This window comes from Coffea arabica, chromosome 1e (genome assembly GCF_036785885.1).
Source record: "Coffea arabica cultivar ET-39 chromosome 1e, Coffea Arabica ET-39 HiFi, whole genome shotgun sequence".
Lineage (NCBI taxonomy): Eukaryota > Viridiplantae > Streptophyta > Magnoliopsida > Gentianales > Rubiaceae > Coffea > Coffea arabica.
Genome location: NC_092311.1, coordinates 898,662 through 914,307, shown reverse-complemented (window position 1 = coordinate 914,307; position 15,646 = coordinate 898,662). Strand labels below are relative to the sequence as shown.

Here is a 15,646-nt window from a genome sequence, read left to right as displayed (position 1 = left end):
TAAAAAAAAATTAGTTAACTTTGTTGGAAAAATAAATTTAGGTTGCTATTTTTCTAAAATACCCTTACATTAAATAAAGTACAACTTTATATTAATTATTTATCAAAACTTGAATTGATGGTTTATGGGAACTTGTATTGATGGTCAAGTAACAATCTACATTAAATAGGATAGTTTATACTAATAACAACCTACATTGAAAAAGGATATTTTAGAAAAATTATAAGATAACTATATTTTTCAATTGGAAAGTGGACTACAATTTGGGACAGACGAAAAAGGAAAACGGAACTATGGATCGAAAAAGGAAAGGAAAACGGAACTATATTTTTCAATTGGAAAATGGGTCGAAGGGAGTAGTAATTTCAAACAAGGTTTCTCCAATTGAGATCTGTCCAATTCTAACATAATTTTTTCAATATTTGATGCAAATTCGCACAATTATGGTATAATCGTGAACTTTAACTTATAGTTTATCAAATGATAAATTTCACAATGACACCAAGATTGTACGAGTCATACTAAAATTTTGTAAGAATTATTTTTTTTTTTTTTGTAAGAATTATATATTAATTGAACAAAACTTGATGGATGGATGTTGCAAGAATTATATCCAATTGGACAAAACATGACAGAAACCAAGAGGAGAGGGGGCGGATCCCAAATATTGAACCTCCGTTGTCCACAATTTATAAGTCCAATGTAGTCCCACGTCATAACCAACGTTAAACCAGATAGAACCAGAACGGGGGATAGAAGAAGATGGAGAGTTTCATTTAAACCTTCCAAGAAAGGAAAGGAAAGGAAAGGAAAGGAGCTAAACTGCATCATCTGTGTGCTGTATGTGTTAGTGTGTGACTGTGTGAGAGAGAAATGAGTGCCCTTTGCGTGCAATTGAACATCAACAGCAGAGGTGGTTGTTTAGCAATGGCAGTTGCCCAGCAGAGCAGCAGCAGCAGCAGCAACAGTAGTACGACAGTTCAACTTCCTGAGGAAAAGGTTGAGAAGAAGAAGAAGAATTCCAGAGTCTTGATATTGGGAGGCACCGGAAGAGTTGGTGGCTCCACCGCTATTGCTCTCTCTAAACTCTCCCCTGACTTGCAGATAATCATTGCTGGTCGAAATAGGTAACCTCATTGAATAACTACTGCTCAGAAAGTATTCATCCATTGTTTTTAATTCTAACATATCCCTTTCACTACTCCGAAATCATGTGTTCTTGGATACTTCGTGCAATATTACAGGGAAAGAGGTGCTGCTATGGTGGATAAATTAGGAGACGACTCAGAATTCACTGCAGTCAATATTGATGACTCTAAATCATTGGAAGCAGCTTTAGTTGGTATTTCCTTTGACTCCTTTTCTCTGATTTGCTTATATTCGTGCAAGATGATTTCTTTTTGGGATGGATATTCACGCGTATTGTCTTCTATTGTTACAGTAGTTCATTGTCTGTCTGCACTAGCATTTACAAATTTGGTTCCTGTTGTTTCAGCGCATTTGATTGGGATTTGCTTATAACTTGTTGGGCATGTGTTATTTTGCCCAGTTGATGTGTATTGGGTTCCTGTTTTTCTTGGAATTTCTTCTCATTAGCAGGCCAATTTTGGTTTATATGTTAAAAATTTTGTGCTAATGTGATTAAAGAAGTCTACAGCTCAAGTTTTTCTAGTTGTGAGTTTTATTCAGTGCTTAAAACATAGTCAGTCAGCCAGTATCACAAGAGGCTTCTCTTTATTCCCAGAGAGCCAGAAGGAATGAAATATACTAGCTTCTGATTCACTAATCAATTTTCTCATACAAAGCTCTGAGTTGAATAACATCCATATCATTTAATTGTGTTTACAATGATTTTAACGACTGCGGCTGGCTCCCAGATAGCCATATTCTAAGCCAAGATCATGCAACTTGTACTTTGTATGAGAGCAAGTGGTGTTAGTTAATATAGCCAATTTTGAAAAAAAAATTCATGTTGATTATGAACCTGAATATGGGTACTTATTTTCCGCGAATTTTGGAGACCCAAGCAACTCTATGTCCTTCTAACAGTAATTAATTAAGATATTTCTCTTTCATCTTCCCCTTTTTTTTCAGCATAACAAGTCCATGGAAGTTTTCTATATCCTGTATCATTACAAAGCAACAGGAGAAAGTGCAATGTAGCGAACTGCATAATATTCTTGAGAGCTGCTAACTATATCAATTCAGTGTACTAATCCTGACTTGTACTGGGTACAAATGCAGATGTGGACCTTGTTCTTCATACTGCAGGGCCATTTCAACAGGCTCAGAAGTGCACTGTCCTGGAAGCTGCCATTCGGACCAAGGTGAGAGAAAGGTAATCAACATGTTTATAAGTTCCGGAATGCTGTTTCTTCTAATACTCTAGGTCCCACAAGTCTAAAGATATGATAATGCTGAGTTATTCTGATGAATGCATGTAATCACTGCTTACTAGTTTATTCATCCTCAGACAGCATATATTGATGTATGTGACGATACAAGCTATGCATACCGTGCCAAAGCTTATATGGATGAAGCTGTGACTGCAGGCATTCCTGCCATAACAACTGGTGGAATCTATCCAGGAGTTAGTAATGGTGCTATTAAGTTTCTTCTGAACTTCCTATGCATTCTAAGGCCTGCTTCAAATACTGAGAGAGCCAAAAACAGAAATTGGATTGCAGAAAGCAATATCTTGCTAAGCAGACACTACATGAGCAATGCTTTATGTCTTTGTTTTCTATATGAAAATTTTCTTGATAGCTGGAACTCTATTTCTTCATTTCAAAACTCAAACTTTTCTAATCTGAGATCACCAATAGTTGCTCTTATTTACCGATAACTTGCTGTGTTGTATATCTTAGTACTCCTTACAAAATGGCCACTGATTCTTCCATGCTTCCAGCCCTATATTTGGAAAAAATTCTCTTTCTGTTTGTTCATTTTAGGTCATAGATCCTCCTGGTAAAGTTGTACTCCCACATGTTTGAAACGTGCAGAACCTTATGTTTTCTTAACGAACAAATCCTGATTATCATTCTAGAAAAGCAAAATATTTTGCCTTGACTGTTAATGTTTCTCCATATATTAAAACTTGATTTTCTGAACCATCGCTGGGCAGTTATGGCAGCAGAACTTGTTCGTGTGGCCAAAAGTGAAAGCGAAGTAAAACCAGAGAGGTTAAGGTAATTTGGTGTCCTTGTTAGATGTTAAAGTTGTCTCTTTGGTGTTTCTTTGGTCTGACGGATGTGATTTCAAACAGGCTTATCTAAATTTCAAAAACTTAAGATATAACGAATAGGTGCTTCTCTTACAGTTAAACCTCTTCTAGTATTCCACTTTCTTCATCACAGGATATCTTTTACAATCCCATTTTTTCCTATGCTGCCATTTGCAACTTTATTTATTTATTTTTTTTTTTTTTTGGTTTCATCCTTCGACAGCTTCTAAGTATGCTCTAATCATGGATTGCCACTTTTATTTTTGGTCTCTACTATTTGTTATTCACTTTAGATCTTAGAGTTTCTAAGCTGTTTTTAAACCTGGAAAATGTTGCCATTTGAAAGTTTTGTCAAACATGTGATATCTGATATCTCATGGTGTCCTTAGGCCTCTTACCTTACCATCTAATGCATGGATTTTCTATTCTAATTCCACATTTGAGCCTAAAGTAAGTTTGCATCTGCTCCAAGTGCCAAGAGTTGATTGTATAAAATGGTCTCGAATCTGATCCAGTTACATATCATTCATGCATTAAGTAAGAAATCCAGATTCAATAGTTGTCCTCCAATGTGCTCGAATTTGATCAGTCTTATTTTATTAATGTGTTCAACTAATAACCCTATGATTGTCACAACTGTAAAGAACTAATATAGATTAACTTTTGTAAAGAACTAATAAATATAGATTACAATACTTTTTGTAGATTTTACTACTATACAGCTGGTTCTGGTGGTGCTGGCCCAACAATATTGTCTACTAGCTTTTTACTTCTTGGAGAAGAGGTAGTTGCATATAACAAAGGTCTGAGTTTAAAGTGCATTATGGCTTTCTCCTATTTCTTTGGTTAACCAAATGTTACTGTGCATTTGACTAAATTATTTGATTATACATTCAGGGAAAAAAATCAACTTAAAGCCCTACAGTGGAATGCTCAACATTGACTTTGGAATGGGGATCGGGAAGAGGGATGTTTTTCTTTTGTAAGTTCTTAACTTAGGAACTTCTTCACTGACACTTAACATTTAATGACTGTAAGCTACTTTTGTAACCTTGCAACTGAATGTTGCTCTTCGTCTTTTGTGTATTAAAAACTTGTGTAACTACTACATATGAAAGTTCTTCGATGGATGTACATTGCCTACCATTTGATCTACTTATAATAGCTTCAATTTATATCCTCTGTCCATTTAACATAGGGGTGTTAGCTATTCATCCCTGTTGAAGAGATAGTTAGTAGGACGAGCCTGGTGGCAGATTCTAGAACTTTGATTTGGTTCTCATCCTCTAAGAGCTTCTTTGGAATCTTTTTTTCAAATTGGATCTTGTGTTACATGAAGAGCTGTGTACTTTTAGATAACTTGTCCAAATTTCTTTACAATTTGCATCTGAAATTGCAACCAACATTCCTTGTATTGGAATAGAATTTCTAAATTAGTTTGACTAACAGCTTGTTTGTCAGATCTCTTTCTTACTACACATAGTTCCTGATTTCTGGAAAATGTTGCCATGTGTTGATGAGTACTTTTGGCAGAAATTTTAGTTTTTACTTTGAAAGAAACTTCTTGGGACTGTAACTTCGGTGATTTGCAAAGACATCCCCTGCATCATGTGCTTGTGATCATATTTGACTGAACCATTTTGCTAGGCCAATTTTGAAGTAATTTTTATGAAAAAAACTTTAATAAAAATGATATTAACTTGGTGTTGATGGCTTTTGGATTGCGAATGTGGAAGAGGCATTCTCGTTGGCTGCTTGACACAGTATAGAAAAAAATCGTTTTCTTTGGATGTTGTTCTACTGGATTATATTTTTCATTTTCTTCTATGCTTTCTTATTCTTCAGAAATTTGCCAGAGGTGCGTAGTGCTTATGAGATCCTTGGAGTACCAACTGTCAGTGCTCGGTTTGGAACTGCACCATTCTTCTGGAACTGGGGAATGTTGGCCATGACAAATCTGCTACCTGCTGTATGCAACTTATTAATTTATTCATCTTTATTAGAAAGTTAAACTTTTGCATAGAATTAGCCACAAAGTACAGTTGACAATTGCTTTTAGTTTAGAGTGAGGGCTTTTATGCTACTGCTTCATTGCTTCAGAGTAGGTCTTTCTCCTGTTTAACATCATCTCTTCTCTTATCATTTATCAGCTTAATGTTTTGTAAACTTAGGCACAAGCTATTGTCTTTTCCATTCAATTTGATAAAATTCCTCAAATTGAAATAATTACATGCAGTTTATCAGTGTGCTTTGCTCATTCATAGTTTTCTGATTGACTGGAGAAGACTGCCACATGCCCTGGTCCATTGTTTGTCTTCCTCGCGTGAAAGGGATAGAAATAGTGAGAAGTAAATTGATAGGGTAATATGAGTATGCCCTGCATGTCGCTGGTGTTTATACAGTATGGCAGGCAGCAATGAAGCTAGACAAGCTTCTGTTGTCCGAGAACATAATGAGTCAATGATGCTAGTAACTTTAGCTCTTTCTACTGTCCTTGCATGATCCTGCCAAAATATGCAGGAATTTTTAAGAGACAGAAGCAAAGTTCAACAACTGGTGCAAGCGTTTGATCCACTAGTACGAGCAGTAGATAAGTTTGCTGGAGAGAGAGTTTCAATGCGGGTGATGTAAATCTTTTCCAATTACCTATAATAATCTGAAATCCATATGTTACACAGACTTGTACATAGAACTTCTTTGCTTGATCCATTTATGTTATGTGGTCATTATTCTAATTTTAACAGGTTGATCTGGAGGGTTCTGATGGATACAATAGAATAGCGATATTCAGTCATAGACAGCTTTCTAAGTAAGTTTTTCATCACTCTTTTCATGCTGCTTATTTGGGTAACCCGTTCACCCTATTAGAGGAAATTTTGGCTGGATTTGAGTGAAGAGTACCTGCATGCATCTTTAGTCGATGAAACCTGAATGTTAGACTTTAATTTTGGTAAATGGAAGAGAATTTCATATCTGTATAGATGACACATACTAAGAACTATGTATCTTTGTTATGGTTCACCACATAGCATGATACGTCTAGCTCTAAAGCTTTTTTGCTAGAATTCACACTTCTGTTGGAGTTACAGCGGAGGCAATAAGGGACAATGGCCACCACGGGTCTTGTGGTGTGTAATAGAAATTTCAAGACAATCTAGCAGGCACAAACAGAATATGAAATCAAGCTAATGACAACTTTTATAATGTTAAGTCTTTGAATGAGAAACAGCTATTTTCAGCACAAAGTATTGCTTGTTGTCCGAGGAAAGCTTCCTATGAAAATGCTGAATTCGTTCTGGGACCATTGTGGGTTGGGTATTTTGACCTTATGGAATATAATGAAGTGCATAGATGAACCTTTAAATGTTTTCTTCAGGTTGTTTATTTGTTGCTTCAATGTCTCTTTCCCATTTTCGCGGTACATTTTGTGCCCTTCTTGAGTTGGACAAATAGATTCCAATGAATTCATTTGAATAGGTGTTCTAATGAGTTTTAAAAACTGACCTTGAAACAGGAAGTTTCTTTTAGACATTTGACTGGAGTATGCCTTTGATGTTATCTAACTTAATGAGACATCTTGCAGATCAGTTGGAAATGCAACAGCAGCATTTGTACTTGCAGTTCTTGAAGGAAGCACACAACCTGGTGTTTGGTTTCCAGAAGAGGTATATATATACATCATTCTTTTCAAATTCAATAATACAGTAGATGTAGTTATACCATATCAAATTTTAGTCTGGTGTGTAGCCTCAGGGTATTGCTGTTGAGGCTAGGGAAATGCTTCTCAAGCGGGCTTCACAAGGAACATTGAATTTTATAATGAACAAGTAAACATCTGCTATGAAACGACTGTTTTTTATCCTCAATTTTAATTGCCACATTTGAACAGAAAAAGATTTTCTCCTCAACAGGGCACCATGGATGATAGAAACAGATCCTAAGGAGATTGGATTGGGAATATATGTATGACATTCTCATCTAGGAACGTGATTCAATGGCTTAATTGTGTAGCTCATATCTAACTTCACATTACTGGTAATCTCCTATCTTTGCTTTGAGGATTCTCATTGAGAAGCAGTCAAGCACATTAAGTTCTACAGACAATTTAGTTGACTTTTTTTTTTTTTTTATTGTGATCCAGGTTCTTAAAGCTGAAGCAAGCTCATGTTAATAAGACTCGTAATTCACATGTACCGCCATATCAGTGTCTTGATTCATGAGGTTTTGGAATTCAGCTACATAATCTCTTTTGTATTGTTGCATATTAAAATGTAAATTGTTAGACGATGGTTTCTTCCCAACAAAGGGAAGACAAAATGACATTTTGAAGAATGAGAATCAAGGCCAAAATGTAGGAGATACATGAAATACACGGCATATGGAACATTTTGATGTACTTAAATCAGGCCTTTAAGTTGAAATTTGTTAAATGTATCTTGGAGCATTTCACACAATGCATGTTTTGCTGCTTTGGAGCTAATCTTTTTGTTGTGCCTAAATCCTGAAGCGTATGCTGCTATTTCTACCCAAATGAGACCCCTATTCTGTTGTTTGAGGACAAGTGAGATCCATTTTAATTTTGTTTTATTCACATTTGTGAAATCATCTCCAAGAGGAGCGGAAAAGCAGTTATCCTTTTACCTGATCAATAATCATAGGGTAAAAAACAAAAAAAGTCTCATGTGGTATAACTATCTTACAGAAAAACCTTTTATGGTTTCAAATCATACGTATCGATACCTCATGGTTTGAAATAATTTAAAACATCGACATAAATCGTTAAAACAAATGATTTTGAGTGAAATGATAGAAATATCCTAATAATATAAGCAAAAAATAGCCTGAAACAAACAGTTTTTGATTCATTAGTTTCATTCACTAATAATATAAACAAAAATCGTCGATTTTTGCAAGTTTGGAACAAAATTGAAAAGAAATTATGATTGCTTTATTAAGGTATGAGGAGCAAAATAGATAATTCAGGTTAAATTTTACCTTAAAAAACTATTTTTCAAAAGAACCACGTGCAGTTCCAACACGTTTACATCAATACTTTAAATCACTTTAAATCATGAGATACCGATATGTATGATTTAAAATCGCAAGGACTTTTTTGTAAGATAATTATACTACAAGAAATTTTTTGTTTTTCACCCATAATCACAACATCTGTCTTTGTCATGAACAGCAGATTCTGCAGGAATAACAAATTGGTGGTTCCAAATTTATCCTCATGCCTGCTTGTTATGTTAATAACGCCAAACTGTACATTGCACTGTGCGAGCAGACAAGCAACAACAGAGGCATCAAAGATCACCCAATACTTGCTCACTAGCATGGATGCAAAACTAAGACTCTTCACTCTTGGTTTGTAGTATAACTGAATCACTTAAACATAGAAAAACAATTTGATGGTGCAAAATAAAGAATATGTCAATCAATCATCTACACACTCAAAAATTGATAAATTTTCCCTTGCATTGTCATCTAAGTACAATTTCTGTGCTTAATGATGCTACAAACTCATGGAAATACTAACATCAGCCATGACCACAGACAAAAATACAACCAACAGAAAGCCAAAACTGAACGCTCGAACGCTTGAGCCTTGTGAGGATGGACCTACAGGTCCCAATGCTGGAGGTGGAAATAGACCACGACCACTTGTACTTGAACTGTTTCAACATAAATATGACAAAGTGTTAGCTATAATTGTTTGGAAGAATGAGTTGGATTAAAGCAAAGAACTCCACCCAATCTTTTCCTTTGACATTAAAAGAAATAAAAATTATCTCTGTTGAAGTTGTTCATAGTTTCTCACCTTCCAGTAAATTTACAGGATCCATAGCCTGCCGAAGAACACAACAGCATATTTGTTAGTGACATGTAGCAGAGAGTAACCAATGGTTACCAGAAAATATTTGCACAAACTTGGAATTATTCATGTGACAGGAGAGAGAAAGGAGGGGGCAGGGAGAGGATGATAATCAACTTCCACCGTCTTTATTCAAAATGCTGAGGGTAAAACATTTGCATGTTTCCATTGTGGTATTTGGCAACACAACAATTCTCTACACTGATATTCACCACAGAAATAGTGCTTCAGAATCATGATTTGCTGATTACCATCCAAACCAACTTCACATGCCCCAATTTTCACTACAAAATTTGCTCAACCAACATTCTTTTTCACGCGTCACACCACAAATAGTGTTTGTTTTCCCTATTACTCTAATATGCTCTAACGTATGATCAAAGCCAAATTGTCTTACACGTCAGTCCTCAATAGGCAATAACAAGTACAGAACTTCTTGACATCTTCCAAATGAAAAGGTTTCACAGCCAACTCAAAGCAGAGGTCCTATTTTCAAAATTCAGTGCAACCTATTTTTGCAGTTCCTCCAAGTATGTTATATCACCAATTCCTTATTTTTAAAATCAAAACACAAATTAAAGAAACAGAAAACAAGATACATTTGCCTTCATCTACACTACCTTCATCTACAAATCCATGTAAATGAATAAGTGCATGCATGAGATGTAGACAAGGCAAAGACGACTTATTCAGGCATGATGGCGATAAAAGGATAGAGAAGCTTACTTGGATCTTGACTTGTAGTTGTTGCTGTACCATCAAAGTCACAGGTTCCACCAAAGGTGTGCATCTTCTGATAATAATCATTATAGGCATAAGAAGCATGATTTTGCAAAGTATCAGGGAAATAACAAGGCTGCCCTGTCTGAATGGCTGAGCAGTTACCCTGGCCTTGTCCACAAGCATAATTAAGTCCATTTTGCAGCTTCTTGGAATCAGCATCTTGTTTAGCTATGCAAAATACACCTGAAGAATTTGTACTGACATTAACTGAACTACCTAAACTAATTGGATATACCGTGCTTCCATTGGGAAAAAAGATTCCCCAGTTCCTCTCTGAAATAGGCCCTGGCCTTTTGTCCTCATTGAACAATTCATAGATATAAGTGTTTATGGGAATGTCTGGCTGACTAGGAGGACCAGAGTCATTTGATACACGCCGGATTAAGTTATTATTAAAAGTTTCAGCATTTTCTACTGTGGCATCTTGTTCGTTGGCACCGCCAAGCCATGGCCAGCCAGTTTCTGTCACAACAACCGGGATGCCTGAGATATTGAATGCTGCAATGGAGTTATAGGTAGCATCCACCATAGCATCAAACATGCTGTCGTAATGCAAAAGGGTATTTGGATCAACAATTTCTTTAACTGAGGAAAGTGGTCGGAAAAGAGCATAATCAATTGGAAAGATGCCGTTGCTATTAACATATCCATAATAAGGATAGGCATTCAACATGTAATAGGAATTAGTATTTTTCAAAAACTGAAGCATCTGAAAAATTGTGGAGTTCCATGTGGAATTGAATGCTGCAGTTGATGGAGGAAAGGGCCTAGGGATTACATCCATTGATTGTGGGGTTGAAACTTTAATCTGATCATTTAAGTTAGAAGCAACCAAAGCTTTCTGAAGATAATTCATGGCAGGAACTAAAATACGGGCAGCATTAGGAATGGTAGTTAGAACCTCACTGCCCACAGCAATAGCTGTAATATTGGTTGAGGGAACGAAAGCAGCAACATTCTTATTCACCCAGGCCGCTGCCACAGATGGAGTTTGACCAATCCCCAGAATCTCCTCGTTTGTGACGCTAACCATGACCTCAATACCAGTATCCGCGAGAGCAGTCAACATGTGAGCATCAGCATCAAATAGGCGGACATGAGTTATTTGATGGGCTTTTAAGATGGCAACCACATCAGTTGCTGATGGTAGGTTTGAAAGGTCGGTGCCAATGTTAAAACCAACAAATGCTCCTACAAGCTCAAGAGTTTGATAAATGTTCAATAAGAAGAAAGCATAACAATAGTCTTGGACTAAATGGTAGACTAATAAATCTTTGTCCCTAACAGATGTCAAGGTGTCTGTTAGTACAGCAATCCATTGTATTCTCAACAGCCTAAATATGTTTTCCGGTATATATGGCAGCCATAAAGCCAAGTTAATGCACTAGTCAAAACAAAGCAAATTTGGATACTTTCTTGATAAGAGAAGTATAAGTTGAAAATTCTAGCATCCTTAATAAGGAACAAAAACAACATATAAACACTGACCAAGCAGGTTTCAGAAGAGGCTACATAAAATGCCATTTAACCAGCTAGCCAATAAGAAGGCACCATTTTACAAAATCCGAGCAAAATATGGAGAAACTTCTATCGCTTCTGGTCATATATGAACAGAAATTCATGATCTTGCAGGAATGCATATAATAGTGGCTGATAACATCGCAAATTTCTAGCCAACAGAACATGAGATTGGCCATATGAATCCTCACTCGCAGGTTTGTTTTCTTCATAAATCAAAATATATTTGAACATTTGTTTTAAATCCAAATTATATTCATAGCTTTATAATCTTATCCATTCCTCAGTTTGGCAACAATAAAATCACCTTAATGGTCATCTGCAGATCTAACAAACTCAAAATATTGGACCATTAAGAGAATTATTGCAAGCCTTTTTTAGGCAGCAACTATAGACTTAATGTGTTAAATTAAAAACCTCCTCTAAGAAAATAGGTAACAAGGCATACTACCTATAAATATCTCCAGTATCTGATGAGTGCAACTGTTTGGAAAATTTGCCTTGGGTTACACTGGATTGACAGTTCTTTCAAGAATTTTAGAGGACAGGGTTTTCCATTCCCTCAAGCATATATCCAAAAGAATTAAAAATAAATTTAAAGATGATTTAAAACTGCAATTGTAAGAAAATACAGTAACTGGTCAATAAGGACTAAGGCTTTCCAAATTAACAACATGCGCATGAATCTCAAACCAAATGCAAAACAATTCTCCAATTCTTGATGCATTTGACTAATATTTTGAGATACAGAGATGCAGCCAAAATATATTAACCTCTAGCATCTTAACAAATTATTATGGGATGACGTACAAAAAATTATTAAGTAATAAACCCATAAGAACGAAAAATTAACTCGTGCACAACTGAGAAGACCGCCATACTAATAGCAGTGACATAATTATAGAAGGTGCAATTTGATTAAAAACACATATAGAGGCATCAGGTCCATTTTTTCCATATAAGGGAAACATAAAACATGATTTCCATGTTTGCCATGTTTTATTTACTCTATGTAGTTATATGTAGTCCAATAACAAAGCCAATATCACAGCTCCGACAAAAGAAAAAGGGACTATAAAAGATGATGCAAAGGCAAGCTAAAGACACAAGTGGCCTTTTGGCACCATGGTTTTCAGGAATGCAGTCTTATATAAAAAGGATGCACAGATGACTTGCCAGGATAAAGAAGCTAAATCTATTTTTGAAGAAAAGAAAAACTCAGAAAGTACAAGTGAATCAAATTACCTGCTGCAATGGAGAGACAGGTGATGAACAATATAATTATACCAAGCCACAGTTTGAGCATCCTTGGCTCCACCATAAAGTACAATTTTGACTCACTGCAGATCTGTCTTCTTTCTTTTAGCAAGACTGCTAAAGATGCAGATAAATCGTGGTTACACACGGTACATTGTCTATTACATGGATCTATGTTATAGGTAAAGCATGAAAATTAACTGAAGAACTAATGACCTTGTATCATGTAAGTGTAGCCTCAAACCTTGAAAGATGATCAAGGTTCAAAAGAAACCCATGCTGTTTAAGTTCTCATAGACAGGCTAACTGGAATTCATCTCAAAGAAACAGTGGCAATTCAGAAAGACAGATCAAGCAGGTAGTACATCTATAGTCGCTGACTCTAATTATTCTTAGAATGATCATTGAAGCTGCAGCAATGCACCATGCAGAGCACACGGCCAAACTATGCACACCTAGACTAACATTAAACAACTCCTCTAATTAAAAATTTGACCCAAAAATGATAACACGACACAGCTGAACCACATCTGGTGGCTGCTTTTTCCGTATGAGAAGCACTAAAATGTTCTCTACGTCAGGACGAAAGCCGGTAGTAGAATTGTTTTAAGCTACAATGGTAACATGGTCTAAGACTGGATGGTTTCTAATGATAGGAGGACAGCAGTGTCTCTGTTGCCTACCAACTTTGAAAGGTTTATGGTCAAAGAATAACTTATCAAGTATGCTAATGCACGAAATATTAGAAGCAGAAAAAAATAAAAATCTATTTTTCCACAAGAGTTGTGCATGTGAACATTAACATGTTTAAAGAACTATACAAGATATCCACTTGACATACACATACAAGCATATGACAGCAAGATGAAGACCGCACAAGGAAAAGTTAAAAAGCAGATTAAGGAAAGCATTGCACTGAATATGCTGTCAAATTTCCATAATCCAGAAAACCTTTATCCCATATTACCATTAATCAGTACCAAATGTACTTCTGCATGCTATTCCATCTAGGTTTATGTTCACTGTCGAGCCACATTTGACCACATTATGTTTAAAAGATTACTACCTCCTGTTGGTGTAAAATGAACAACTCCATCTATACAATATTATCTTCCCTAAGGTAATTCTGCCACTGCCACTGTTTTTGTTATTTTCCAACAATCCATGTGTACCGTTTCATTTGTATAATCATCTCTTAGATTATCCTTTCTTGCTTTACCTTTATCAGAGTTCATCTATGCACTTCTCATTTTTATCAAAATTAATTTCCATTACATGCTGTTTCCAGTCGCCAAAGATGGTGTTCCCTTATTAGAGAGCTGGTCTTATTGCTACCACTAAAGTTCTTTAAGTGAAAATCCCACCATTAGACAAGAGCATTACTATCAACTTTTATGACTGAAAAGCAAAGAAAGTATGTCATAGTTTTTAGGAGTAATATCATTTAAACAAAGTATCAATTTTTAGACTAACTGTAGAAAGAAGCGGAAAAACTGATTAAGAAAGAAACTAATGTACAGTAATGGCCAAATTTTTTTAAAAGATTCAACAAGTCTCATAATAAACAAAATAGCAAATGAAATAGCTCGTGTGTCTATTGACAAACAAGTAAAATGTAGAAACAGCAAATAGCTGTTGAGTCTTAAAACACTCTATACCTTACAGCTTGAAGAAATTTTAGAACAGATCGTTCAACAGAGACAGAGAAGTAAGAAAGTGAAAAAGCTAGCAACTTTATAAAAATCACCATCAGTTTCCTTAGCAACAATAAGAAAGCAAATCCACATAAGCCATTAACAGAACATACACCAAAAAAATGCAAAGATTCAGCAAGCAAAAACATCATCCTTGCGAGAACAGAAAACCTCAACAAAAGTTGTGAGCACCGACTAGATGTTTTAAAAACAAAATTTGTTTCAGACCCTCAAAAGAGCACTAATGCCGAAAGAAACTAGCTTTGTCATACACTATGTTCCAAAAATTTGAAAATCAACAAATGAAACCAAGAAGAGAATAAAAAGTGAACCCACTACAATTTTAGCTCCACTGAGAAAAACCACACTCCAAAAACCCCTCAAAAGCACAATATTTAGCAAAAACCCAGAAGCAGAAAATCAAGAACCAATTTTTAGAGAATAGAAGCAGAAAATGAAAAAGTACCTTTATCTTCAACTTAATTGCAGCATCCAAGAAATCTGCTTTCACAAAGAATCTAGAAAACCTCAGCAAAGCCCTATAGAAAGTCACAACGTAATGTGAAACCACTACCAAACTTTTCAAAGAAAAAACTGACGACCCACAAAACAGAACCAAAGACAGAATCCTAGAGAGCTCCACAGAACTAAACTGGAAACTAAAACTACACTCCCCAAATAAACCTTCAATTTATTACATAATTATTACTGTCCAAAACATGGCCCCACCAACCAAAATTAGTATACTAATTCTAGTACAATTTTAGCCCACGTACACATATTATATTAAAATAAATACAAACATAGTACTAAACTATGAAAATGTAGCTTAAGTACGTTAGGGAGAAGCTAAAAGGATCTGGGATGAAAGGAGCAGGGAGCTTCTAGTAAAGGCTCTACTAAATCTCGGACTTCTCAGTTCCAGACATTGACTACACTACAGTAGTGTCTTTTGTTATTTAGCTTTGTCTTTTTGATATGTGCTTGGATCAAAAAATAAAATACCAAAATTGTAAAAAGATTCTTCTTTTATTTGTCCTTTTTTTTTTGGGTTTCTTGGACGCATTGAGATTATCACCATGCGTCTAGTCTAGTTCAGTACAGCAAAGCAGGTGGTGCAATGGATTTCCATTTTTCTTTTGAGGCATAATATTAGTAGTAGATGAGTTGGCCGCAAATGAGGTCCTTGTCTTTTATGATTTCCCTCCAAAAAGATTTGTGCTTTTTCTCTAATTGAGGAGTAAAATAAGGGACTTTGAAGAGTCACAGGTCGCATGGCAACTTTTCACATTCCAT

At 35.6% G+C, this 15,646-nt stretch overlaps 2 protein-coding genes across 8 annotated transcripts; one reads left to right on the top strand and one right to left on the bottom strand.

Moving 5' to 3' along the window:
- Positions 1-636: 636 nt before the first annotated feature.
- LOC113699536 (uncharacterized) lies at positions 637-7,703 on the top strand. Of its 4 annotated transcripts, none has more exons than XM_027219919.2 (14): positions 637-1,127; positions 1,245-1,342; positions 2,245-2,327; positions 2,474-2,600; positions 3,125-3,188; positions 3,929-4,026; positions 4,121-4,205; positions 5,069-5,192; positions 5,744-5,850; positions 5,968-6,032; positions 6,807-6,888; positions 6,971-7,050; positions 7,135-7,258; positions 7,365-7,703. In XM_027219919.2, the coding sequence occupies exons 1-10, from the start codon at positions 874-876 to the stop codon at positions 6,002-6,004; spliced, it is 1,077 nt and encodes a 358-aa protein (XP_027075720.1). In that variant the 5' UTR covers positions 637-873; the 3' UTR covers positions 6,005-6,032; positions 6,807-6,888; positions 6,971-7,050; positions 7,135-7,258; positions 7,365-7,703. The 4 variants fall into 4 exon arrangements, with proteins under 4 accessions (XP_027075720.1, XP_027075727.1, XP_027075713.1 ...); XM_027219907.2 differs by having other exon boundaries at positions 641-1,127; positions 5,744-5,845; XM_027219912.2 differs by lacking the exon at positions 7,365-7,703 and having other exon boundaries at positions 638-1,127; positions 5,744-5,845; positions 6,959-7,050; positions 7,135-7,181.
- An 859-nt stretch (positions 7,704-8,562) lies between these two features.
- LOC113699506 (glucan endo-1,3-beta-glucosidase 4-like) lies at positions 8,563-15,367 on the bottom strand. 4 transcript variants are annotated; one of them, XM_027219877.2, is made up of 6 exons: positions 14,817-15,367; positions 12,873-12,962; positions 12,645-12,773; positions 9,825-11,072; positions 9,045-9,072; positions 8,563-8,898 (listed from the first exon to the last, which is right to left on the bottom strand). In XM_027219877.2, the coding sequence occupies exons 2-6, from the start codon at positions 12,880-12,882 to the stop codon at positions 8,739-8,741; spliced, it is 1,575 nt and encodes a 524-aa protein (XP_027075678.1). In that variant the 5' UTR covers positions 12,883-12,962; positions 14,817-15,367; the 3' UTR covers positions 8,563-8,738. The 4 variants fall into 4 exon arrangements, with proteins under 4 accessions (XP_027075678.1, XP_027075684.1, XP_027075698.1 ...); XM_027219883.2 differs by having other exon boundaries at positions 12,645-12,770; XM_027219897.2 differs by lacking the exon at positions 12,873-12,962 and having other exon boundaries at positions 14,817-15,364.
- Positions 15,368-15,646: the final 279 nt, after the last annotated feature.